This window comes from Xenopus tropicalis, chromosome 6, assembly GCF_000004195.4.
Source record: "Xenopus tropicalis strain Nigerian chromosome 6, UCB_Xtro_10.0, whole genome shotgun sequence".
NCBI classification, from domain to species: Eukaryota; Metazoa; Chordata; class Amphibia; order Anura; family Pipidae; genus Xenopus; species Xenopus tropicalis.
In genome coordinates, this window is record NC_030682.2 from 57,666,288 (window position 1) to 57,694,066 (window position 27,779).

General features: G+C 36.9%; 1 protein-coding gene across 3 annotated transcripts in view; it reads left to right on the top strand.

Annotated features, from left to right (window-relative positions):
* gli3 (GLI family zinc finger 3) overlaps positions 1–27,303 on the top strand; it is a 132,801-nt gene extending 105,498 nt beyond the window's left edge. For all 3 annotated transcript variants that reach the window (XM_004915351.4, XM_004915350.4, XM_012965492.3), the window contains 8 exons: positions 1,083–1,299; positions 1,576–1,692; positions 2,936–3,076; positions 15,403–15,552; positions 16,515–16,679; positions 18,240–18,530; positions 21,713–22,040; positions 23,352–27,303. In XM_004915351.4, coding sequence (XP_004915408.1) covers positions 1,083–1,299; positions 1,576–1,692; positions 2,936–3,076; positions 15,403–15,552; positions 16,515–16,679; positions 18,240–18,530; positions 21,713–22,040; positions 23,352–25,609 — 3,667 coding nt within the window. In that variant the 3' untranslated portion in view covers positions 25,610–27,303. The remainder of the gene's footprint in view (positions 1–1,082; positions 1,300–1,575; positions 1,693–2,935; positions 3,077–15,402; positions 15,553–16,514; positions 16,680–18,239; positions 18,531–21,712; positions 22,041–23,351) is intronic.
* The last annotated feature ends 476 nt before the right edge of the window (positions 27,304–27,779 follow it).

Here is a 27,779-nt window from a genome sequence, read left to right on the forward strand (position 1 = left end):
AATTTCTCTCAATAGTGCTCTCCATATTTCTCCCGTTCAGAAGATCCGAGGCCACATAGGAAAAAAATACCCAGTGCTGTGTATTTCAAATTCCCATAATTCCATGCTCCTGCACCAAGACCAAGACCAGTTACAGTTAGAAGCGCATGCGCATTTTCCATATTGTGTGAGCACGCTTGCAGTTTCTATGGCCCTCCCATGTCGCGCTCGCATCTAGGGGGAAGAATGAGGTTCACGCATGCGCATTTAGTTACATGGCGCCATGTTGGACTAATTTAAATATCCAACAAGGTGGCTGCAATAAGCTAAATATAGTGTAATGTTAAAACGCGCACTGCTGCGAATATATAGGACATCAAGGTAAAAAAATGTAGCGATCAGCTACAGGGACATAAGGACTTTGGATTTAGCGGGTCGAGATTTTAACCCTTTCTTTCTCCTTTAAGAAGACAGCGTAAGAGACAGATCATTATATATAGTATATATATTTGCTTATAATGGTCATTGACATGGGTGTAAAGATTTCAGGGCATATGGATGTTGATGTAGAGTAACAACTTTAATATTAGGTGTTCAGGGCTCAAAGGGGTAACCTTGTTTACCATGAGGCTCTTTCTCAACATGTTCATGATTAAAATGTACACAAAATATTTTCAGCAGAAGCGCTATTTATTAAACGCATTCATTTTATTTAGGGGATATAATAACCCTTTAAGGGTGTTCATTAAGTTTGGGTTTTTGCATGCACACCTCATAATAGGTAATTCAATTAGATTGTAAACTTTGTGGGTCAATAACTATCTTCCTCTTTTATCTCTTAATATTTAATAATTTCTATATTTTTCAATATTTGTTCAACTGTCATTGTCACTGTTACGGTGTCGTATTTTGGGTTGTGTGTCCAGTAGTGCTATGTAAATGAAGTCATAGATGCCTGTCTACCTACCTACAGTGGCCAATGTATCTGCAGAGATTAAAATGAGCATTGGCAAGGGACACAGTCTTCACATTCAGCTAGTCATGTGTGTACTGCACTTGATATAGTTTAAATGTTAATACTCTTACGCTTTTATCCATTTCAGTCCAGCATTGAGTTTTACATACCAGCCTACACCAGTGTCTCTTCAGCAAATGCATCAACAGCTTATGAGTCGACAGCACAGCATAGGCTCAGCTTTTGGACACAGCCCTCCACTTCTTCACCCAGCACCAACATTTCCTTCTCAAAGGACCATTCCCGGCATCCCCAGTGTTTTGAATCCAGTGCAGGTCAGCATTGGGCCATCAGAGGCTGCACAGGTAAGAAAGAGGCTGTAGAATGTTTACAGTATATCCTGGGTATGGTAATCCATATGCAGTCAGTGGATAGAACTGTATGAAACTAAGTTGTATTCAAATATTTCCTGTTGTACTGTAAAAAGGCATTGTCCCAGATGAATAATAGCATCTAAAATATTTAAAAGTTGTGCTACTACTAATTAAGAAAAACACTTTGTTTTATGGAAAAGCATAAAGACCTAAAAAATATTATTTAAGTCTGTGCTTAAGATTAATAATCATATGTCCATTGTTTAGCAAAACAAGCCCACCAGTGAGTCAGCAGTCAGCAGCACAGGTGACCCCCTGCACAACAAGCGTTCTAAGGTAAAACCTGAAGAAGATCTTCCAAGCCCTGGAGCAGTGTGTATTCAGGTAATAACATTCTGTGTGGTATTTAAAATTTGAGATACTACCGCTCTGAGTTAATGCAAAGTCTACAAATCCAGTTGTTAGAACTTGGTTATTCATTTATAGATTCTGCATTCTCTTCCAAAAAATAAATAAATAAAAATTTCTTAAAAAATCTTAGAAGTGGTAGACCTTTTCAAAGTAAGAAACAGGGACACCCAGGGTGAAATTAAATGGGTATCGACCTCAATTAATTCACAGCTGGGTTTTCAACAACATAAGGCCTGTTTCAATTTTACATAGGATATGCAATAAACAAAAGTTTTTCTTCTGAATTCAGAACAGATTGGTCCACTGGCAATAGTTGATGACTGCATTTGCTTTGTCTCATAGAGCATTCTGGAAGAGCTACCTTCCTTTTAGAGTCTTCCCAGCCTCTGTACCACATAATAAAAAGATTATGTATGTGTACTGAGTATGATTATGTATGAATACAGTTTCATAATTCAGCTAAGTTTTACTTTAATATTGTGTTTACACAATAAATGAAGATGGCATTTGTGTAACTCTGTAAATTTGCTTTTTTTCTATCAAGGAATAGATAATAATGAATAGATGGATAGAAATGTATGTTTTCTGAGATGTTAAATAACACCAGCCACCTCTAAAAAACCCTACAGTCAATGCTTCACAAATCAATAAATACTTGAAAATACGTGTTAGTAAGTCTATTTTGCGACTTGGTTGTAATGTATATAAGCAATACAAAGTGAATCTGGCACTTTTTGTAGCATCATATTACTCCGAAATTTGTCCATAAGTTGTTTTTTAAGTTTAAAAATAAATAATATAAATAGATGTCAGAAAACAGCTGTATTATTACTCTCATAGCCCTTCACGCACCTAAACTGCATCTAGACTGAGTATGATCTCCTAAATTCCTTTTCCAAAGCCCTATGATACAAGTTTGTCTCTAAAGCTGTTAAATACAGAGGTCACAACATATAGGCAACTTGCAAAGGGCTAAATGATTGGGCAAAAATGTCAATTTAAAGTTTAACTTATTTTTGACTTGCAACTAGAGCAAGGTTCTAATAATTGCTGTTGCAATTTTTTTCGTAATACAACATATTTTTCACCACTGCAATGTTTAAGCAGTTTTTCAATTTAATTGTAAGCAAAAAATACTTGGGAACTGTTCACGGCTCAACCATTTTCCATCTATCAGTCTTCTACATTCACATTCCCATCTTTTAACTCTGTTTAGGATCAGCCAGATGGAATGACTCTGGTGAAAGAGGAGGGGGACAAAGATGAAAGTAAGCAAGAGCCTGAAGTGGTCTACGAGACAAACTGCCATTGGGAAGGCTGCTCGCGAGAGTTTGACACACAGGAACAGCTAGTGCATGTAAGTTAATGGAATCCAGGAACTACAGTTTTTAAGCAATGCAACCTCTTTTTACAGAGGTCAGGATCCTTGACCTCTCTGCTAAATCAAGTTTTTTTGCCAGCAGCATTGCAAACTGGAGAGGGCTTTCTAAGTTTAAAAGAATAAAGGAAAGTCTTATCTCTGGTGCTTGACCTGTTCATTCAGCTAAAGCTTAGTGCAAAATTCAATAAAGTCTTCAGCAGAGAGTGTAATGGCTCTGATCTTGTAAGCCAGCAAACATTATTTTCAGCACCAGACTTTGATATGTATTGAGTCATAGTAAGCTGAACATGAATTGATGCTTACCTCAAGCTGAGAGTCTTTCATTCTTTTTTTTCAACTAAAAATGTAACAAAGATTGTTACCTTATCAGGGAAGTCTGAGACATTTTTTTCTTGGGGACCACCCTTCTGCAGCATATACTCAGTCTGCACATAATGCAGACACATACCAGAAGTGAAAATTCTCCCAAGATGCAGGGAAGTTAATCTTTTGCTGAAATAGCTGAGCTTCTAGACCTGTAATGATATACAGCTTCCATCTTAAAAAAAAGGTTATTTTTCAAAGCAGCTAAGAAGTTTTGTACTGCAGAGTTGCATTTTATTTTAAATAAAAAAACAAACATTTTTTTTTTTTTTTGCTAGCTCATGTTCTTGATCTTATACGATGATGAAGTTTTAGCAGTTGCTTAAAAGATCCTTATTTGTTTTGCTATGGGATAGATAATTGATATAATATAAATATGATACAATATCACACATCTTAAATGTTAATAGAGTTATGAGGCAGTGTCAAACATGTAGCTCTCTTTTTGCTGACTTTTAATAAATGCCATTGTCTCTTTTATAGTGAGCTGCATGAAATGACTTTGTTTCCTCCCAAAGTAAAACTTATATTTAGCCAGTTACAAACATGTCCTACATAAACGAATTAGAGTTTCTGCGCTGTGCATTTTATTAGAATTCCCCATTAAAATTCAAATTTATGATTGCAAGTTAATTTTATAATTTGTATGTAAAGATGAACTGTTTGACTGTGACTGTAAAACATTTGCTCAGTAGCAAACAAGAACTTGGCCCAGTCTCTAAACATTCAAACAATGTACAGACATTCATCTGGAAGAAGTTAGGCAACGTAGTATATCGTTCTTTAAGAACACAGTATTCAAGCTGATCTTTTTCAGTATACTTAAAAGGTCACTATACCCCCCTTGTTCAGTAAATACTGCTTGCTGAACAGATTTTTATTTTTAATCACACACAATATGTGGTTTCATTTGTTTTTTAAACTAGACAGGGAAAACAGAAAAAATAAAGCTACTCCATGTTTGGTCCTTGCAAGGTAGATAATTAGATTAACATTATACAATCCATTTTCACAGTTCCAGTTCCCCAGTTTCCCAGTTTGACCTATTAAGCTCAGTATAGTATATATATATATATATATATATATAAGGCACAAATGTATGTTCAGCACAAGCCCTATTTATTGAACTCATATTGAACAAGGGGGTGCATTGACCCTTTAAAATATTATTTAGCAAACAGGCAATGCTATCATTTTTCAGGGTTTAGGTTGTTGGATTGCATCTAACTAAAGGTGTCCATACACCGGCCGATCGTAGCTGCCGATATCGGGACCTTGGACCAATTCGGCAGCTTATCGCTCCGTCTAGGGGCAGGAACGAGGGACTTGCCCGACCGGGCAGGTTAAAAGATTTAGTCGGATTGTTGATCGTTGATGCGGTCCCCGAACCGACTGCCCCATTGCCGCCATTTTAATTTGATCGTTTGGCCCTACCTATTCCCCGATATTGCCCACCCGTAGGTGGGGATATTGGGAGAAGATCCACTTGCTTGCCGACCTCGCCAAGCGAGCGCATAGTCACGTGTATGGCCACCTTAACTTTGCCTGTCTACAACTTTTTATTATGATAGTGAATTCTAGTTGCAGTAGTCTTATTGACTTTGCAAGTATCTCTTAATGTTTGTTTGGAAAACAACTTGTCTTTAAGATGACTTGTGTTTACCATCTTGTGATCAGAATGAACAATGCCTCATCTAAGTACAGATAAGCTTATCCAGAGACCCAGTATCCAAAAAGTTCTGAATTACAGGAAGCCCATTCCCCATATACTCCATTTTATGCAAATAATACTAATTTTAATTGTTGTAGTAATAAAACAATACCTTGTACTTGATAAGATAAGATACAATATTATTAATACATTTGATTTTTTTTTATTAGGTCCAATTAAGGATCATTATCCAGAACTCCCCATGCCCCACTTTTATCCCATTTGGGATAAAAGGGTATTTTATAATATTTGAAATGTTACCTATATTATTTTTATATGGAGGTACCTGCACCCAAGGTAAAATCCTGTGTCTCTTTCTAAAAATATTGCTTGCCATGAACTGGTAAAAAACCCAATAATGGACCCTTTTTTCAGAGTAAATGTTCCTTTAAGTCCTAGTTTATCTTCTTATATAAGAATGTTAGTACCAGCATCTCAGTACCCAGCTAACCTTATTAAAATTACTAAAAAAAAAAACAATGTATCATTGCACTGTAATTTCATAGAGATTTAAAGCATTTTAAAAAAATGACCATATCCTGCATTTTATTATAGGCTAATATTAAACCTTCTCTAGTAAACATGTTACTTATTAAGCGAGTTGTATAAAACATTTTTGTTCCTACTCTTGTAAAACGGATTCTGCGCTCCAGATTCTGCTTGGCAAGAGCACAGAACAGCTGCACTATGATGTCATGACAGCTATTGTTAACTTTTGTTGTAGGTTAGCACAAGTCTTACTTTTAAGCTATTATTCAAAAATACCAGTTTATGGGCCCGATTCACTAAAGTCCGAAATAAGGAGTGCTATTTATAGCATGCGTTAAAAATCTTATCACTTCTTATTTTTCGCTCGATTCACTAAAAGGACACTTGTCATAATTAAGAAGTGATGTTCTTGGCGTTATTTATCTTACGATGACATATTTTAATGAAAAAAACTATGCGATAAGCGTTATAGGGGCCGATTCACTAAAGGTCAATAACGCTTATCGCATAGTTTTTTTCATTAAAAAGCAAGCAATAATTAAGTACCGATTCATCAAAGTCATTTCGCATGTGTTAATCCGCATATCGCATGCACAAAAAAAACGCATTGCGTTAATTAGCGAATAGAAATAGTACTAACGCATGATTCACAAACACATATGAAGCGTTAAACGTGCAAAATATCGTGTTAATCTGTGTGAATATTAACCCTACTTGGGGCAGGCGGTACTTAAAGAAAATTGCGGTTCGTGAGCTATTGGCAACACAACATGGAGTTTGCGGTCGTATTTTTTCAAGTATATGTTGGCCCTAGAGTGATGCATCCTCCAGTTTTCAGGGAAATGGTGGTTCTCAGAAAGTAATGGTTACGTGCGTAATATATTGCGTTCTGCATAATATATTGCGCTCTGCGTAAAATATCGCATGCTGCGTAATATCTTGTGCGCTGCGTAATATATTGCTTGAAAATATGTCATCGTAAGATAAATAACGCCAAGAACATCGCTTCTTAATTATGACAAGTGTCCTTTTAGTGAATCCAGTGAAAAATAAGAAGTGATAAGATTTTTAACGCATGCTATAAATAGCACTCCTTATTTCGGACTAGTGAATCGGGCCCAATATGTGGTATGATGTCAAAGAAAGAAATATGAGCATATAGTGATCACATTTGTGTACATATAAAGAGACAATTTCAGAGGATTTTATTGCTTATACCTTATAGAAAGAAAGTTTGCAGCTGCTAATCCTCATGGAGCTCATGCTGTGAAATTAGCTTTTAAAGACAAGGACAAGGGCAATACATGATGGGGGGATGCTAGCATGTGAGGCACCACCAGTGTATTAAATCACTAACTTTTCTTCAGTTTGGTTCTTCTGTTGAAAAAAGTTGTTGTTATTGGTCCACCTTTCGGGCCAAGCTCTGCCCCACCAATATTTTTCATTGCTTCCTTATGGCTTCTTTAGACTCCCAGTATGCATAAGCACAACAGTAAAAATTTTGATTTTACTATATTACACCAATGCAAGCCTTAAAAGCTACAAGGGATCGTTGGGAAATATGAAAATATGGCACTTGGTAATCACCGGTCAGGGGAAAAAAAGAAAGCAATTTAATACAGTGGAGGTGCATAACATATTGGCACCCCTCAATGTATTACTCTTTTCTTGTCCTTTCCACTTTCACTTTTTTCCCCAAAAGGCCACACATAGCTTACCCTACTGTCCCTGAAGGGTGCCTGTGAACAGGGCACAGCAAGATTATCAAGAATATTTCTCCTGAATCCCAACTGCTTTTCGCGTATTCCGCGGGTACCTGCAGGTACCTGACTCGATACAGACTCTACAGACTCTGGCTCTTTTCCACTTTTTGTTTTTTTTGCTTGGCAAACAGATCAGAAAGTGGAGAGGGCAGATATATAGATATGTTTAGATACTTTACATAGTGCATGTCTGCTGTGGAACACCAGGTTGATAAGTGATGCCATCAGTTATAATTGGTGGTTAGTGATGTATTCCTGTCACATATATATTACATATTACAAATTATGTACCTGTTGTTAAATATGAGGATATTTGAAGACACCTAATAATGTACACCCAATTATACAAATAACAAAATATTCATGGATTTTGTGTATTACATGATGGAAGTGTCAATATAAATGCCTTTGCAATAGAAGGAAGTTAGGATGCAGCGATCTTCTATGAATAAATTCCACTCTTTATCATTACTGATTGTCTGGCTATACTACTTGCTTAGGAGAACAGAAGCCTGCTTAGTTTACAAAGAAAAGGAACAAAGTATTTGTATCAAGCATGTCAATATTTGTTTAAAAACAGATAGCACTTTCAGTTAGAAAAATATAAAATATTCTTTTAAAAATGTGGCTGTTGACCTGGTAAAGCTTTCATGTTACAGTAGCTAACAGACACCCTGTGTTATTTATAATGCCTGTCCTTTCCCTCTGTCCCTTGCAGTTAATAGCTGGATTCATGATTCTCCATGGTTGTCTATCTAATGTATAACAGTGCCGACTTCCTTCTATAGCAAGTCCCTATCTATAATTGATATCCTTCCATGGAATAGGGTAAAAGAAGCAACTAGAGAGTTTTGCTGAACACTTTTAAATCCTGACAAGTCTGTCCTTTTATTTAAGTTAAGTTATTGAGGGCACTGCAGGAATTCCAGGCTTATTTGAACTAAGAAGCATATGGTTTGTATTAGACGAAAATAACAGCATAAATGTTGAGTTACAGTATTTGAAAATTGTTTGTGTTTCCTGTCAAGTAGTCTTATGTGTGTTCCACATAATAATATATTTGCTATTTTATTTATTGTGATGTTCTAGGTATCTTTTAGACACAAAAGGGTTGATTCACTAAAGTGAATCACATGGTTTTTTGCGTTAAAATAGACCCGAAAAAAAAATGTATTATCGCATGCGTTAAGTCGCATATCGCATGCGTTAATTAGCGCGCAACCACATGCGTTAATTTTACCGCATTGCGTTAATTTTACCGCATTGCGGTAATTTTACCGCATTGCGTTAATTTTACCGCATTGCGTTAATTTTACCGCATTGCGTTAATTAGCGCGCAGAAATAATACTAACGCATGATTCACAAACACGCGCTAAATATCGCATTAGTCTATGCGAAAATTAACACCTACTTGGAGCAGGCGGTAATTATATAAAAGTACAGTTCATGAGCTTTTGGCAATACAATATGGACTTTGCAGTGTGATGCAGCCTCCAGTTTGCAGGGAAATGGTCATTTAAAAAAAAAAGTAGTTTTACGAATGTAATGGTGTGTATGGCTAATATGGCGTGCGCGCAAAAGTAGCGCCTGTGCGTTAATTAGCACGCACAACAAGTAGCGCGCTGAGTTAATTAGCGTGCATTGCGTCAAATACCGCACGAAAATAGTCTTCGCTACTTAAATAACACAAACAGCATTGCGTCTAAATTAACGCAAATATCCTTTTAGTGAATCGTGCGTTAAGGCGCGAAAAATAAGACGCGATATAGACGCATGCTGTAAATAGCGCTCGTTTTAACGCACTTTAGTGAATCAGCCCTAATATGAGGTGCAGTCCACAAACACCCGAAGCAGAAGCTGGGGAGCACTGGGGGTTGCAAGGTACTTGGGTGTTGGAGTAAGTTGTGCTTTACACCTTGTACCTGATTTAAACCAGGGCAACTTGCAACTACCAATACCAATTAAGGTACCCCTTAGGATATTACATAATGGTCCAAGTGCTTGTACCATATATTGTAAAATAATTACTTTTATCCATTGCCTGCAGAGCTCTTAGTGGAACATGCAAATGCTCCTCCTAAATGCCTCTTCTTTACTACTTTGTTATATATGTATTTGTATTTAGCAGGGCAAATAATTTTCATTCAAGGTGTTTGTATTTCTAATCTTGGAAGTGATTGGGTGGCTTGCCTAAATCTGTGCAGGGAGACATCTCTGTAGTTGCATTAGTGTAGGCGTGGGACTACTGTTCCATTCTGCCCCGTATCACAAGGACTAGATATTGCAGTTCATAAACAGAGATAAGTGTTCAAGCTGAAAATGAAACAAAGCTCTGACTCGATTCTTCCTTGTGTTTAACAGAGATAAACTTCACTAGAGTCTCAGTGCTGCTCCTGGCAGAAGCTTTAATTGGTAAAATGCAGATTTCTTTTTTTGATCAAGAGAGGATTACTTTTCTTATCAGTGTAAATCATCGTATTTGAAGATGAAAAGGCTTTGCTGAATTACAGATGCCAACATATTTGCAATGCGTTTCAGCAAATGACATCTCAAATAAAACTATGATTTATGAGCCTACAGTGGATAGCACGAGTTTACTAATCTGCCATAGGTTTCAGCGCTTTATAAATTGCTTAGAACAAATTGCTTTTTATATACAATTCACTGATAATATTCCTTTAAAATTAAAGCAATCATAATAAGCAATAACAGCCATGCAAAATCAGAAAAGTGTGTAATATAATGTAGCTCCTTAAGAAACGGGAGACAGTGGGCATCCTTCTGAGTCTGTCTTGGTGGTGCTTTTTCACTTAGCCTGATAAGCTGGCAGTGAAAGATTAATAACAAGGCTCTGTCACTATCAGTAGTTGCTTGTCGATTCCTTGTAACAGGCCTGTCTGCTCAGCATGGAAATTATTGATTAAACCAAATATTGCCATTAGTTTCTGAGCTGATCCATAATCAAAAACACTGGTAGACAGTAAAATGCCCAGCAATGAATCATGGATTTGCACTCAGTCATTTATATCAATGACACTACAAGGTGTCTGGGCTCTTTTCTATGTATTGTACAGTAAAAAAAAGTTAGACGTAGCACATAGCATTGGCTAAACCAGAACAGTTTACAGCTGACAATTCATGGTTGTCCTCACAAGTGATTTTTGTTTCTTTCTTTCAAGTTAAATGGCTAAAATATACATATTAGGTAAATAAAAACAATTAAAAGAAAAAACAAAACAATTAGTCACCATTTAGCAAGTGTCTAATAAACCTAGTTACATAACCTTATCAAATACAGTTGTTATTAACTTTATATGCTTTTCTGCTAATTCACAGACATGCTCTGTGCTGCTGCCATTGCTTGCGTGCGGAGTCTGACATAATATTTATTATAAATAAAATTAAAAATCACTATACAAGGCTAATTAGTAATTAATTCACATTCCTAGCAATTCCTAGTAATTAATTTACATTGTTCCTCCTGCTATCAGGTTTTTGTTTTAATACCTGCATTTCTTCTTAAAGGAACAGGACTTTCATCCTTTTAATACTTAATAATTCTTGCTTTTCTCTTTATCGGCAGCTTAAATATAATAATATAAGTCAGGTAGTTGCTGTACTGGATGGGATGCACTTTTATGATGCACAATAATATTCTTTATTACCATGACTAAGTGAAAACTGTGCTGCACAGAAATGAAAATGTAGATACTATGCCAAGCTGAATCCATGCCAAAAACCCAACAGTCGACAGACCATGTCAGTTAATTTTACCAACATTATTTCAAGCATATTCTTTGTATTATAGAAGAAGGACCCTATACATTGGACAATTCTCTAGGAGGCAGAATACAGGTCTGAATCAACCTGCCTTGCAGCTGGCAGCTTGCTCTTTCAGAAAACTCTTCTGCCTTTTTCTACAGGAAGTAATTTAAAATTTCTTAACTGGCAAAAAGTCCAGCACTTCTCTATAAGGTGTTTTTGGCTCATCTGATTCTCTGAATGCACTGTGCCAAAACACAGAAAAGGGAGACACTGCCAACTATTTTTCATACAAGTAGAACTTATAAAGTAAGTTAACAAGGTTTGCCTTGCACTGGACCTGACTTTTTTTTTTTTTCTTATAATCTCTGCTTTTACTTGAAGCCTATTATCTTTCATGGGGAAGAGCAGCTGACAGTAAAATAAATATTTCAAATCCTACATGTCACAAGCAATTTTGGTGGATGCATTTAGCACAGGGATGTCCAACCTGTGGAATTCCAGCTGTTGTTGAGTTGATGCTTCTAGTATTCTTCCTCTGTGACGGTCTGCTGTCCTGCAACAGCTTGATGCAATATAAGATAGCATCCCTCATGTCATTCTTTTCATGGCCCTGCTTTTATTTCCAGTTCCATAGTGGACATTTGTTTAGTTAAATGTCTGGTCTTGTTTAAAAAGGAAAGGTAGTGTGCTTTGACATGCCTCAGGTATAGGCACTAAAAGACATAATAATATAGCGAAATAACAGGTATCTGAAGCCTACACATTTTCCATTACTAGAGCAGCCTTTGCTTGGTGTTCAGTATTGTATGCCTACAGATTTTTGGTTTACAGCATTGTACATCTAACTTTAATTATTTTAATTGTTCATTCACAATAAAAACAAGCAACCTTTCATAAGCCAGCTCTCAACATTATATATCCAGAGCACTAGAAGAGGTAAAGCGTATGTCACACAGGGTATTTTCAGAGATTCAGTTGCCAGGTATAGATGGAACAGAAGGAGACATGTAAAGCCATATAAAGTGTGTCCCTCTTAGAATTTACTGCTTATTTATGTCACACCATTGGTTTCTAGGTTTGTAAAAAATGTACATTTTCCTAAGTGCCTTAAGGGTTACAAAAAAAAAAAAGTCTGAAGCGTGAAATTTGTCTCCCAGTTTATGCGTTTTTTACCATAAACATGTGAAAACACTAAACTGCCAATTGAATTTCATGATGTGTGGAAATGATTACGCCTGCCTTGGACAAATGCAAATGCTTTATAAAAATGTCAGCACTGTGTGGAAGAGATTGGCAAGGCTCAGCGTGACAGCCAGATCTGAGGTGTTGCAAGTTTTTTTTCGCCATCACATGATACAGAACCACTTTAAGCTGTCTATTAACTTTGCAGCTATCAACTGATTTTAGCTATTCTGGAATCAGATTTTTAAATGTGCCGGTTTAAATACCTTCAAGAGAAAATTCATAGCAGCCATAAAAAAGCATTTCATGAAAAAGGGTGGGAGAAATATTTACCACATTTAGCAATTAAACATTGCATACTGTTCCCACTTAAAAATGTCACAGTATATTTATGTCGAAAAATAGACAAATATAAGGGAAAAACTATGGTACTCAGTGATGCAGAGTACACTTTCCAGATATTCAGGAAAGACCTGTAGCAGAACTGCCAGCCAGTAACCAAGCAGGGGGCTCCCTACAGCCTTGACTTGACATGTTATGAAATGAACTAGATGCTTCTTCCTTCATTTGTATTTACTGATGCTTTTGATCTTGGTACCTGGACATTGAGATCTACTGTACTCAATTTCACATACAAGGCTCTCTGTTGTTCACTGTAGTTCTCCTGGAAAGGCTATATGGTGCCACAACTCTTGTAAAGAGTGCTTCTCAGTTCTTGGAGAATTTAAGGGCCTGGAAGGGGTCTGCACAGTCCATAGTGTTGCAAAGTCAGCATCTAGAAATTTGGCTTGGAAAGTTATATTTATCTAAATTGCTACGTGCAACTGAGACTGCACAAATGAGGGTTACGGTCTTAAGTAAACCCTACATAATGTTTTAACCTTTAATTCACAATCTACTCCTTAACAATTAACTGTAGAGACACCCTACGCCACTTGAGACTCATTGACATCCATGACACAAAATGGCTCTTCATATGCCTCAGTTTTACACTTATATCATTGCATAAAAGCATTACACAGCTTTATATATACTCAAGATTGAATGCATACCATGATGATAAAGTGCAATGCAATTTTTTTTACATAGTACTTGGTACTGAAGTGGTACTGTCATATGAACTGCAGTAGTCAAATTGCCTATATTCTTCTGAATGACAAGTGTTTGTTGGCTCTTAGTGAGATAAGATTTAGCTTTTAACATAAGCGTAGAACATAGGTTGTTTGCTATGCTAGCCTTAACAAAATTGTGTTACAATCAAAATGAATAGCTATTAACAGTAATAATGTTGTTATATTGAGAATGAATGTAATTTCTCTTTTTTAATTCAAAGCAAGGCTGGGGACATATCTTCTCTTTGGGGTCAGGAATGTTATAAAGGAGGATTTTTCCCTCTCTTCAGGATATTGTGTCTGCCTCTCTTCATGTAAATTACTACAAAAAGCTCTTTTTTTGCCCAGTACAGTGTTTTCTTTGTACAGAAGCCAGGGATTTTCTGCTCCCTTGTGAATTCTCCGACTTGTATTTGAAAATACAAGCTGAACGTGTTTAACCTATTGACTGATGTGTGCAGGCAGCTGCCAAGGCAGTGCACAGAATCACTAGCAAACTTATATATTATCATGAGAGTAGTCAAGCAGGTCTTCCTATTGCCACACATTGTGGAATGCAGTAGCGACTTATGTTGGACCTGTAAGTTCCACTTTCTGCTGACAACTTGTAGACTTTTATGAAAATCTTTTTATTTTAGTAGTATAACCTATTCTAAACTGCATTCGTAAAAATGCATATATTTATCAAAAAGAAAGTAAGATGCAAACTTTATAGTACTTTGTTGTTTCTTATCTTCATTTCCTAATTGTTTTTTCCTCACCAGTCTCAGGATAAAATAATTTACTTGAATGTAAAGGCCCTGTGGGTTTACGATTACATGTGCCAACGCTATTATTGTTTTAGAATCTACTAACAGGAAGCTATTAGTGGTTGTGTCTAAAGTTTGGACCTTATTTGAACACCATCATTGCATCATTGGCTCTAGAGAGTCTAGAGACCCATTGGATAAGGTCTGCATCAACACACCATGGTGTCAGAATTTTTAAACCTGTGCATTTCTTAGCAAAATATCAGTTGGAAAGGCGCGTATATGGGCCCCATACACTGGCAGATTAGCTGCCAGCTTGGTCTAAAGGGGCCAAATTGGCAGCTTAAATGGGTCTGTGTTCATCACACAAAGAGGCATCAGACGACATGTGCTCTGCTCTTTTAAGTTTAGTACCAACAATTGTTTTTATAATATATTCTCACATTTACATATATTCATACACACGTGTATGTATTTTATACATACAAAATTATAAACCAGTTACTTTTCAACCAGTATGTTGTAAGCATGGCTTCTTTAATGTATTACTCCATCTAGAGGTAAAAGAGTAGAATTGCTCCTGTAACAGTTTAAACTGAAATGATGCTGTGTTTAGTAAGTAAATTGTTCTCATTTGCTAATAATTACCTGTGTTATACCAGCTATATTAATATGTTAAATTGGTATTTGTTATATTGAAAATTCATAACCTGTGCTGATCATTTCTACTATTTCCATAAAACTATGGTATCATTAAAATATATTAGCTTTTATTATATTGACTTTTAATTTTTTCATTTACATTCAGTGATAAATGCAAAATATCATATATAAGTTTTATTGTAACTTTACAGTACTAACAAAATTTCTTACAATATTTGTAACATTTTCTTAAAAGTCCTTAACAGATTAAGTAATAAAACTAATATCTAACAGCGTGTTGAAGCAATCCCCAGGTGTGTTATATGAACCAGAACTGATTGCCCAAATAAGACATGTCTGTTTTGTGTTTCATAGACCCATTTAATTGCTACTGTTTGGCCCATGTATATTAACCCCAACCCCACTGCAATATTGTAGAATGAGTCCTTGTCTGGCGTACTCATGGTTCCATGCATCCTTTTTTTCATTAGATACCTAATTATCTTTTTCATTGTTCTTCAACAGCATATCAACAATGACCACATACATGGAGAGAAAAAGGAGTTTGTGTGCCGATGGCTAGATTGTTCAAGAGAACAAAAGCCGTTTAAGGCTCAGTACATGCTGGTGGTCCACATGAGAAGACATACAGGAGAAAAGCCACACAAATGCACTGTAAGGGTCATCTCTTTATAATATTCAGCATATGATAGTACAGTACTAGCATTTGAAATGAAAATAAGTGTAGATTTGCAGTTTAAAAAAAAGCAAGATGTAAAAGAAAGAGAAATAGGCACTAGGACAGATTAACATTAAAAAGAAAAATATTTATTTCAATAAAGTATAAAACAAACTGAGCAACATAACACACATATCACAGATAATGTAATGTCTTGCAAACTTCCTGCCAGCCATATAAGCTTTTCCCCTCAAGTATGCAGAGCAACAATAAGTCCCAGGGAATTATAGGCTGCTTTCAATCCCAGCATGTCTGGTACCTCTTGATGTGCACTTAATGCAGGTTTCTGTGTCCTTTCTCCATGATATTGAGCAGCACCCCACCCAGCTTCCTGTCTAGGAGGGGAGCTGGAGCAATGTTTCGAGAGGTTCAGATGTTTCCCAATTCATTTTTATATCATAGGATCTGTCATCAGGGGATCTAATATACTAAACATATTGGGATATACAAAATCAAACATAATTATTTCCAAGCATTTTTGTAGTACTTTTTCATACCTCCCAACATTTGAAATATAATGGCACTTTCAAGCCAGGCAACATCACCAGAATATGGGTGTCCAGGTGTCAGCCCAGCCATTAGCCATCAAATGCAGCTTACCTTTAGGCGGCTGTGACTTGTCAACTCTTTAAATAAGATAACAGTGATGTCAGAGTCTCATCTGGCAAAATATTTGGCAGGGCTTTAGTAACAGGATTTCCTCTAGTTGCTGAAATATCTGCTTTTAACATTTATGTAATCTTTTGTGCCTTAGTTCCTGACCATTACATTCTAATTTAAATCTATTTTATTTTCTACTGTTGTTCAAAATACACTCTACTGATCGTGCTCTGTCAACAACTGAGAGAAGCTAACTTTTTTCCCCCAAGAATAATAATCAGATATTTCTCATTTGCAGTTTGAAGGTTGTTCAAAAGCCTACTCCAGACTAGAAAACTTGAAAACTCACCTGAGATCTCACACTGGAGAGAAACCATATGTCTGTGAGCATGAGGGCTGCAACAAGGCCTTTTCAAATGCATCTGATAGAGCCAAGCACCAAAACCGCACTCATTCAAATGAGGTAAGCTACTGTTGGCAATTGGTTTGAATTTCCAGCTTAGCTGTGTGCACTAATGTTTTCAGGTGATCAATAGAAATAAATCAGTTGATATAATCTGAGCCAATTCCCTAATCTTCTAGTACATGAAAAGCCCAGTGAGCACTCCAAGAAGAGAACGTTGGGTAGGTGCAAATAACACTAATGGAGTTATGTAATAAAAGGTACCAAGTTTGCCCAGGTGCAGTAACACATAGCACCTAATCAAGTAGCATTAAGGCTAATGCCAGACAAGGCGTAGGGCGGATATTTTCAGCAAGCAGAAAAGCGCTTGCTGAAAATACTGCCCTACGCCTCCTACATGTGCCTGCACCCAAATGAATGGAATATGCTCAGGTGCAGGCACATGTAGCCGAAATACGCATAAAAACGTGAGACTTTAACTTTCACGTTTTTATGCGTATTTCCGCTACATGTGCCTGCGCCCGAGCGTATCTCATTCATTCGGGTGCAGGTACATGTACGAGGCGTAGGGTGGAATTTTCGGCAAGCGTTTTTCCACTTGCCGAAAATATCTGCCCTACGCCTCGTCTGACATCAGCCTTAGGGCTCTGATACATGGGCGTTTCTCCCAGCAGTCTCCTAGGGTGGATTTCTCCTGCGTTCCACCACAGGGGAGCAGGATGAAATGCAATGCAATTGACCTGGGCATGGTGCTTAAATGCACGTGTCAGTACTAGTAAACAAGAAATAATAGATTGTGTTTCATCCCATGCTCCCCTGCAGTGGAACGCAGGAGAAATCTATCACAGGGGTACACAAGGCGAAGACACAATGTGTACAAGCCCTTACTGGTCTTACATCTTGTTGGTTGCTATCGGTTACTGCTCCTGGGCAAACTTAATGCATTTTATTACATGAGGATTGTGTCCTTGGTTGTGTCTGTCTGGGGACATCAGGGGACACAAATGAAACACTTGTAACTGTTTACATTCACTCTTTCTAAGATACATTATAAAATAATGTATCATAGAGAGAGCGAAAGTACATTATGCATGTAAACACACCTCTTCTTATACTATTGCTCAGATGTATGCTTATTAACTTGCCTACAAGACTGAAGATTTTTTTGTTAGTGTAACTGATATATCAGCTGTCACAATCAGATTTTTATTTTAAGTGTTCCTGCTGTAAAACTCTGCAAACAATTCAGCACATCCTTCAATAACCATATAAGCATATGTAGAAGTGCTGCTGCATAATAATTTACTTGTAGCAGTTCTTTTTATGTACACATCACTTTTGTGGAATATGTAGTTCTTATTGCAGTCAGCTATCCTTGACTTGTTTTACACTTCTGTTTTAGTTACAGGTATTTGCAGATTTATTTTTAAAATATTAAAGATGTACATTTTTGACAATGCACATATGCCTTTTGTGTTCTGCACTTTTTTGTAGAACCATGCAGAGCACTATATATGAGTTTTGACTTCCAAACCTACATTGGGGTTTGAAATTGCATGACTGTCAGATTTAATACACTTGTCTTTTTTAATACTCTTAAAATGATTGTTTTTCTTTCAGAAACCTTATGTTTGCAAGATCCCAGGGTGTACAAAACGTTACACTGACCCTAGCTCACTTAGAAAGCATGTAAAGACAGTGCATGGTCCAGAGGCTCATGTAACTAAGAAGCAGAGAGGGGACATACACCCAAGGCCTCCACCACCACGAGAACCAGGAAGCCATTCGCAGTCAAGATCACCAGGCCAACATATCCAGGGTACACATGGAGAGCACAAGGACCTCAGTAACACTACCTCAAAGCATGAAGAATGCCTGCAAGTAAAATCAGTCAAGACTGAAAAGCCAATGGTACGTAGCAATCTCTTTCAAATTAGAGATAACTGCTGGCCATCATATTCTCAGTTCCACATCCCCTAACCTCCCCTATATGCCACACTATTATGTTTCAAGTGCTTTAAGTCATGTGTTTTTAAGTAGTTCAAAACATACAGTTATATTGCTGCCTTCAAGGCACTCATGCCAGAAATTGTGATGTATAAAAAATTCATATACATGTAATGTAAGTCTGTAGGAGGCAGTTTTAGGTACATTTATAATGCTGCTTTTAAAAAACATGGCGCTTATGTGCCCAAACCAACCCTGTGTCCTATTACCCTTATACAATATAGTTACTGTAAACTGAGAGGAAATGTAGAGAACCTCTGCTTGCAAATGAATAACAAAGGAATTACAAAATAGCACAAGGACTGCTTTCGTGCGTTTGCCCTGATCTGGAAGAACTCGATACAAAATGTAGCAAGCACTATAAATTACTTCTTAAAGCTGACATTATTTAAAAGCTTCGTTTTGCAAACAATAAAACACCTGGAATCATGCTTATACAAGTTCAAACCTAATTTTACATGAAATCCGAATGTTTGACTTACCTGACCTGCAAAGTGCAGGTGTATAGCCATATAAAAGCTTTCCATGCAGTTTATTTTTTGCAAGGTGGACAATAAAACAGAGAAGTTCTTAAATTGCTAGTAGACAGCAAAACAAGGTATGGAGCTCAATAATGCTGATTCTTCTTTGGCCTGTTCACCTGTAAGACAACCTTTTCTTGCACAGCTCTATAGACTAAATATTTTATTGATATAATATTATGCCAAGGCCTCTTAAGCATTGTTATCCAACCAATGTTATGGCCCAGTCACATCTTATGCAGATAATTAACCTGTCCAGCATCTTTTCAAATAGGTTTAATTATGTTTCCTGTTGTTGAGTTATTATTTTTATTTTGTGCATTATAATGTACCTATTAGTCTACTAGCAGTCCACAAAATACTTAAATATAGTAAATAGAAGTTAGACTTCATCTTTTCTTTGATTCCATAGATCAGGGATCTAGCAGCCTACAAAAGGCTCTGTTTAACATTATACTCGGTTTTTATGCAACCAAAAATTGCCTTCTTACTAGAAAATTAAAAATAAGCACCTGCTTTGAGGCCACTGGGAGCAATATCCAAGGGGTTGGCGAGCAACATGTTCCTCGCGAGCCACTGGTTGGGGAACACTGCCATAGATGATAAGCAACATTAAACAGCTACATTTACCTTCAGACACTTGGCCTTCTCTTGATCTTTAGACAGCTGAATGGCAAAGAATAACTCACACATTGGCATTTCTCCAAATACACTAGAACAACTGCCAATAGTTATTATACCTTAGATACTAGCCTTATTCTGTTTAGGAGAGATCAGGTGCAGAATTATTTTCTTTCCAATTATTATTGTTTAATGTACATTGAATGTAAGCTACAACAATCCATACACAACTCTTTACACTGTGTAGCCTCTACTCCTCTATGTACTGTATGTTATAATTAATAATTGAAAATTGCAAATTGTTAAGTTTATTTATAAACTGTACTAACCAGGCTAGCTTTACTAATTTCAATTCTCTCCTGTCTGTTGTTCTTAAATATCTTGCTCACCTTTTCTAAGGACAGTGGGTAATAAGGTGAGGGGCTTTTATAATTTACATGCTGTATGAATGGTTGTTCATTTCATGTTGTTTGCATTGGCAAAAAGTCACATTGAAAGTTCATTGCCACTGTTGCTCTTATAACATTTTTAAAACTTCAGGTAATCATAAAATCATCACATAATCTAGATTTCTTGCATCGGCTGTCAACAGGCTTTAACCTGGAGTGTATTTTTTGTCTCCCTTTATTTTTCCTATTTTCCATGCAAAATTCAAAACTAGTTGCACAGCTACACAATTAAAAAGACATTTAGGGGGAGATTTATTAATCCATGAACGGACCGAAAGCATCCGAATGTGTTTTTTTCGTAATGATCGGTATTTTTGCGACTTTTTCGTCGCCGTCGCAAATTTGTTGTATATTTTCCACAACTTTTTCGTCACCGTCGCGAAAAAATCATATTGTCGCAACAAGTACGAAAGTTTCGGATTCATTCAAGCTTTGGTATCGTGACTTTCCTTGGGCCAGTTTGGAGCTGCACAGTGCCATTTATTCCTATGGAAGGCTTCCAAACTCATGCAAAGTCGGAAAGGTTTTTCCGCCATTCACGATCATTCAATACGAAAAAGTCACGACGGCGACTAAATAGTCACGCAAAATACGAAAAAATTGCGAAGGCAACGGAAAAAAGTCGCAAAATTTTCGGATTCGTGGATTAGTAAATGTGCCCCTTAGTTTGATAAAAACCCATATCAGGAAAATCCCAGTTCCCATGTATTCCTAATAGATCCCATACCTCTACTGTTACAATACAAATGATGGATAAAGGAGCTGAAAAATGAAGAGCAATACATTCTGATAAAAGTAACTAATATATTTAATATCACTCTGATATATTTAATATCATCTGCTCCAATATTTGCAAAATGCATTTCTGTTATCCTGTTCTATAATTGTGCAGTTTGTTCTCCAGATCATTTTTTCACCTTTATTAATTTTATTTTATTCCATGTAAAGTGAATGCATATGGTGGGACACATTCTGGAAAGGGTTATATTAGACAAAACTAGCATGTTTTTTTTTAATAATATCATCACATGGAAATATCCCACTCTTTTGTATTACAATTTCTCTTCTATTCAGATTGTATCTTGATTTTTTATGCTCCTAATTCTATGTCCTGATTGCAACAGTCTATCAAATTAAAATCAAGACAACAGGCATATTTTTATGCAAAGAAAATCCATTATCATCTCTTGAGATTGCCTTAGAAATTAACTGCATTGAGTGCATGACATTGAAATGAAATGTTGAGCTAGCTAGCACATGGTTAGATAGCTGTATATGTCCTGACTAACTATGTAAAGCAGTGCCTTTAGCCTATATATATATTCAGGCTGGAGCTACTTTACACTGTTTCAGAGCTGTACATTTATGCAACAGAGAAGAAACTCAGTCTATCCGGCATAGCATCAGTTAGTTTATGCCTAGCACTGTATGGTACTACAAGATTCAGATTTATATATTGGTAACAATATTTTCCCAATATATTTTACTTAACCAGACATCTCAGCCAAGCCCTGGTGGTAAGTCTTCATGCAGCAGCGAGCAGTCCCCCGTCAGCAACTATACCAACAGTGGGATCGAGCTTACTCTAAACAGTGGAGGCAGCATTGGAGACTTCAGTGCCCTAGATGAAACCCCAATCATGGACTCTACCATTTCCACCGCAACCACAGGACTTGGTTTACACGGAAGGAGGATTATGACAGGAACCAAATGGATGGAGCAAATTAAAGTTGAAAAAATTAAACAAGTTAATGGTATTCTTCCAAGACTGAACCCAGTTCCACCTCATAGAGCACCAAATTTACCACCAATCACTGGAAATGGTAAGTTTTGTTTTAAGGGAAATGTGCATTAGGGTGCAATGCAATAAGCTGTGTTGTCATGGGAATGCAAAAATGGAGCAAGTATTTGTGATTATTGTAGTGCCTTATATGCTATATAAGGTAAAAAATAGGCATCAGAAATCCTGTTATTTTCTCCATTTCGTTTTATATTATCTTATACCCCTTGTTTTGCAGTAGCACAGTTTATTACAGTTCCACCTATGACTTGCGTGTTATGCAGTTGTGGAAAGGGGTATCTGTACAGTTCACTTTTGTCTTTGCTGCACAAAACACCTTCAGCACAGAATACTTTTAGCATGTTCTAAAGATTTGTTGGCATAAATCATTGTTTATTTAATTAGATTTAAAATACCTTTAAAATTCAGTATTTCAAATATTTAAAATAAATATTAAAAGGGATGTTCCACAGAAAAATGATACTATAGTGCTCGTTCGTTTTACACCCCCCATTTAAAGCACCACTATATTACCACTAGGTTATAACTCTTGACAAATATTCCTAAAATTATGTTTATTCAGTTAAATGCTGTCCTCATTACAACACCAACTTTGGCTTATATTTTAAAAAGATAGTAGGTGGTTTCCTTTTAAGGGATTCTGATTTTTATGGTGTACTTTTTATTTGTAAATTGGTTACATAGCAAATAATTCACTCTACCACTTAAAATTTTATTCTTGAACCAACAAATGTATTTTTTTAGCTGTAATATTGGTGTGTAGGCAGCCATCTCAGTGCATTGTGCCTAAGTCTGAGCTTTCAGAAGGAGCCAATGCTAAACATTAAAACTGCTTTCAGATAACCTTTTGTATCTCCTACTCCCATATAACTGGAGGAGTCACAAGCCGGACTTGGATTTTTTACTATAGTGCTATTCTGATATCTACTGGGAGCTGCTATCTTGCTCCCTTCCCATTGTTGTGCTGATCGGCTGCTGGGGGGCATGATATCACTCCAGCTTGCAGCGCAGTAGGTGTGACTGAAGTTTATCAGAGCACAAGTCGCATGACTGTGGCACTCTGAGAAATAAATAATATGTCTAGACTACTTGCAATTTCAAAATGAAATATAAAAACATCTATATCAGTATCAATCAATGCAGAATTCTGCTGGAGAAACTAACAGATGCGTTTTACAAAAAACGTTTTCCTATGACAGTATTCCTTTAATATCCTATTCCAACACTAAAATGATTGGTCACATTAGATGTTTTATTGATAAACTGATGCTGTATTTTTATGTGTACATATTTGTATTTATGCATTTTTTTTATTTGTGCTTTTTTTGTTTAGGTGTGCAGCTGAACAGCAACATCAGTTTGGGGGGATCAGCACCTGTTCTTCCAAACAAAAATGAGCTTTCTAGCATGGACATTACAGTCTTGAATATGCTTAACAGAAGAGATAGCAATACTAGCACAATAAGTTCAGCATATATGAGCAGCCGCAGGTCCTCTGGAATTTCACCTTGTTTTTCCAGTCGAAGATCCAGTGAGGCATCTCAGTTTGAGGGACGGGTTCAGAATATAAGTGTTGCAGACTCCTATGATCCAATTTCTACTGATGCCTCAAGACGATCAAGTGAAACAAGCCAGTGTGATGGGCTGCCAAGCCTCCTAAGCCTTACTCCAGCACAGCAATACAGGCTGAAAGCTAAATATGCTGCTGCTACAGGTGGGCCCCCACCAACACCACTGCCGAACATGGAAAGAATGAGTCTAAAAACCAGAATAGCTCTCCTGGGTGACTCAAGAGATTGTAGATTGTCACCTCTTCCTTCAGTCAATGTCCCACGAAGATGTAGTGATGGTGGAGTAGGCTCTTATGGAAGAAGGCATTTGTTGTCAAATGAACTTCAAGGTAATGGAATGCGTAGAGCAAGTGATCCTGTAAAAATGGTCTCTGATAACTTTTCTAATGCTAGAGTTCCAAGGTTCAACAGTCTTAACAACATCACCCCTCCTGATGCCCCGCCACTTATGGAAAGGCGCAATTTAAGTCTTCAGAACTATACCCGTAATGTGTATTCACCATGCCCTCCTAGTATAAGTGAAAATGTTGCCCTGGAAGCAATGATAATGGAAGCAGAAGGCAATTTTGATGATGAGGATTTACTGCCAGATGACATGGTTCAGTATCTTAACTCTCGGAACCAAAGACTTTATGACATTTTTGAAACAGATAAATTACAGAATAATGCTGGAGAAAGAAATGGAAACAACTTTGAACCATCTCATGTAACCAGTAATATAATAAATGAACAGTTCCTCAATTCCGAACAAACAGATACCATAGAAAATAAAAATGACCTCCCAATTCAGTGGAATGAAGTAAGCTCTGGCAGTGCAGAATATTCTCCATCGAGATTAAAGTATGGGCAGCGTTTAACCACACAGCAGAATCGACCTTTTGGATTGTATAATAACATGATGGTCCAGCAGCAAAATGTACCAAAGAACGGGTTGCCCCAGCAAAGGAGCTATCAACATCATACACAAAACAACCCACAGGTGCCCCAGCAAAATCTGAACCTTTACAATAACAGCAGTGTGTGGAGTGGTCAGTCAGTCAGGGGCAATCAGTGCATTGACATAGCAAGATCATCACTGGGAACGTCTGCAACAGGAAGTCTTTGCAATACAACTCGAGGACAAAAATTTACAGCCAATGGTTTGCAAATGAATATTGGTCAACAAAACTATGGACCATCCACACATTATAGTGTGCAATCAGCTAGCAGAACTGACCCAGTCCAGAATGAAAACATCATGAATCAGGAATTTATGCACCAGATGACAGCCGAACACCTAATTTATGGTATGCATTTCCTGGGGGTAACTCGATCTAATCAGACAACATCAGGGCAAAATGGAAACACAATTGATGCAACACAAAGTTTCCTGTCAACTACTCAAAATGCTGGAGAGCAGCAGCCATCCCTGGCAAAGAATATCCAGTCTTTTGTAAACTCTAGTGGAAATAGCAGGCAGAATATACATAGAAACAACCTGTCATATCTGCAAGAGCAAATATGTGACACCAACCAACAAGTTTGCAGAGTGAATGGTATTAAAATGGAAATGCAGAATCACCCACAACAGCACTGTGCGAATGCACAAAACTTCTCCGGTCAGTTGTATGACCAAACAGCAGCATATCCTCAGCAAAGTATCAAGTCAGGTTCTGAGCCTGGTATGGAAGCAAACTGTCTTTTACAAGAAAGTAATAATACAAACTCATCCCAGCTTCTTTCGCCTGGGGCAAACCAAGTGACTAGCACAGTCAATAACATTGACAGCAGTTTGGATGAGGTGCAAATCGATTTTGATGCTATAATTGATGATGGGGATCATGCCAGCCTCATTTCTGGAGCTCTAAGTCCAAGTATCATCCAGAATCTCTCCCGTAATTCTTCACGCCTTACCACTCCTCGAACATCTCTGACATTCCCAGCCATACCTGTTAGTACCAGTAACATGGCTATTGGGGACATGAGCTCTTTGCTGACCTCACTTGCAGAAGAAAGCAAGTTTCTTGCTATTATGCAATAACTTAGGAGAGAAAAGGCATGAAACATGAACAAGAAAATAACTGATTTGTATGTGTGTATGTATTCAGCAATCCCATCCCAAGCAAATGGGATGTATTCCAAGTACATTCCTTTTATGGAATAAGGACTTAAACCCTTAAGTGTTATAGGGAGAAATAGTCTTCCATTGCAATTTTAGATCAGTATTGTCAACCCCAAACATTGTTTATTTTAACCCAGCTGGGTCTGAAAGCGTTCATAGTAAACCCATGTAAATTTATGACATCTGTGCATGTTTGAAATGTAAAACAAAAAGGAAATTATGTTTAGATGCTCTGTTTTATCAAGTAGGAGACTGGCATTTTTTTCAGTTGAATTTTATAGGAAAGAAAACAGAATCCAGTTGTTGTTTGCAGAGACTTTTATTTAAGCATTGTTGCAATGTGGACAGCTAAGCTCTTAATTAGTTATTTGAGGGATTTCAAATGAATGACCTATATAAAGAATATCACCCATTCTTTTGTAATAGCCAAACGGCGACTGACAGGGATGATGTTTTAACAGGATCATGTACTATTAATTCATGTATCCTTTGTAAAAAAAAAAAAATATATATAAATATAAATATATACCATTTCAATTTATGTTCCTTTTTGTCGAGACAAAAAGCAATTTGTATTGCAAACACAGAAAAGGAAGCTTATCCTTTAGAAATGGGCATCTTTTTAGCAGAGGCAATCATTATGTACAGTATTGCATTATGGACTAAACATGGCCAGTCACAAATGACAGGGCCCCTGCTACATGCAGTCCAGCTATTCAAACTCAGATTAACGAAAGGAATTCTTCTTGTATAGAGGGAACGATCCACTTCATTTGTATAACGTTAGGACATGCACATTGTATAGGGAAGAAAGGTACTTGACTTGGAGCACTACTGTGGACACTGTTTCCCAAATACACATTTTGCTTCAGTTGTGTTGCGAAATAAATCCATGAACGGTACTGTTTTTTTTGTGATTTCACAAATAATATGGATCTGTTGCATTATTTTTTGTGTCAAAGGTGTTCAAGCTTCAGCATTGTGTCCCATGTGCAGCAGTGTATAGTAACGTTCCCGTACAGTCATGAAATGTATGTGCCTTATTTTGAGTTTGAAATAGGGACCAAGTATCTTGCCAAACTGTGTCTGTGCTACAGCAGCGCTCCAGAGGCAGCAGATAACAGAGCACTGTTACTAATGCTGGAAGCCTGTAAGAGTCTCATTTCCATGTTTTTTGTTTTTTGTTTTTTTTTTTGTTCTATGTTTTTTTTCTTCCACATTTTAAGATGAAAGAATGATATTTGTATGGTGCATCCCGCCGACCTGTAAAATATAGTACTTTGTCACTTTTTGTTATGTTTTTTATATTGAAATGTATACTCTTTTTTTTTATTGTGTAAATACATTGATGTGCGTTAGACATAGAACTATAACGTTATAGGCCTATTAACCATGGTCCAAACACACATGCTACAGCTGTGGATTACAGCCTTGGACGTGCCCAGCAGGATCTATAGCATTACCTACACAGGACTTGTTTTTGTTTTGTTTTTTTGTTGTTGTTTTTTCTTTTTGGGCTCTCAGAACCACTTAGCTTTTTTTGTAAAAAAAAATAAAATAAAAAGAAAGACCAAAAAAATTTCTTACATCAATAAAAGAACTTTGTACTTAAACATAGCTTTCTGGCATTTTTCTGTGTTTTTGTCAACTTCATTGGGTTTTACTGCATGGTATTTTGGGTTTGAACATCAGCTCATGTCCTTTGTCCATCAGCACCAAGATAATACATAAGTACTTTTTAAGAGTGTGTTTTTTTAAATACATAATAATATCATCAGTTTATTTATATCAGACATACCTGTATGTGATGTAAGCATTTGTAACACATGCAAAAATAAATATAGAAAGCAGTGATGTGTGGGTTGACACGTAACCAGCGGGATCTGCAGGTTTACCTTTAGGTCAGACTGATTAGGGTTAAATTTCGGGTGCCCATTGCGGGTTCGGGGAGGCTGCGGGTCAGATTGTGGAAGTACACTCTTCCTCTGCTCCTGAAGTTTCCCTGGCTTGGAAGCTAAGGCGCATGCAAAAGTGTACAATGTGAAAAGACACAGGTTGGGTGCAGGGCCCTACAATGGCAACATTTTGT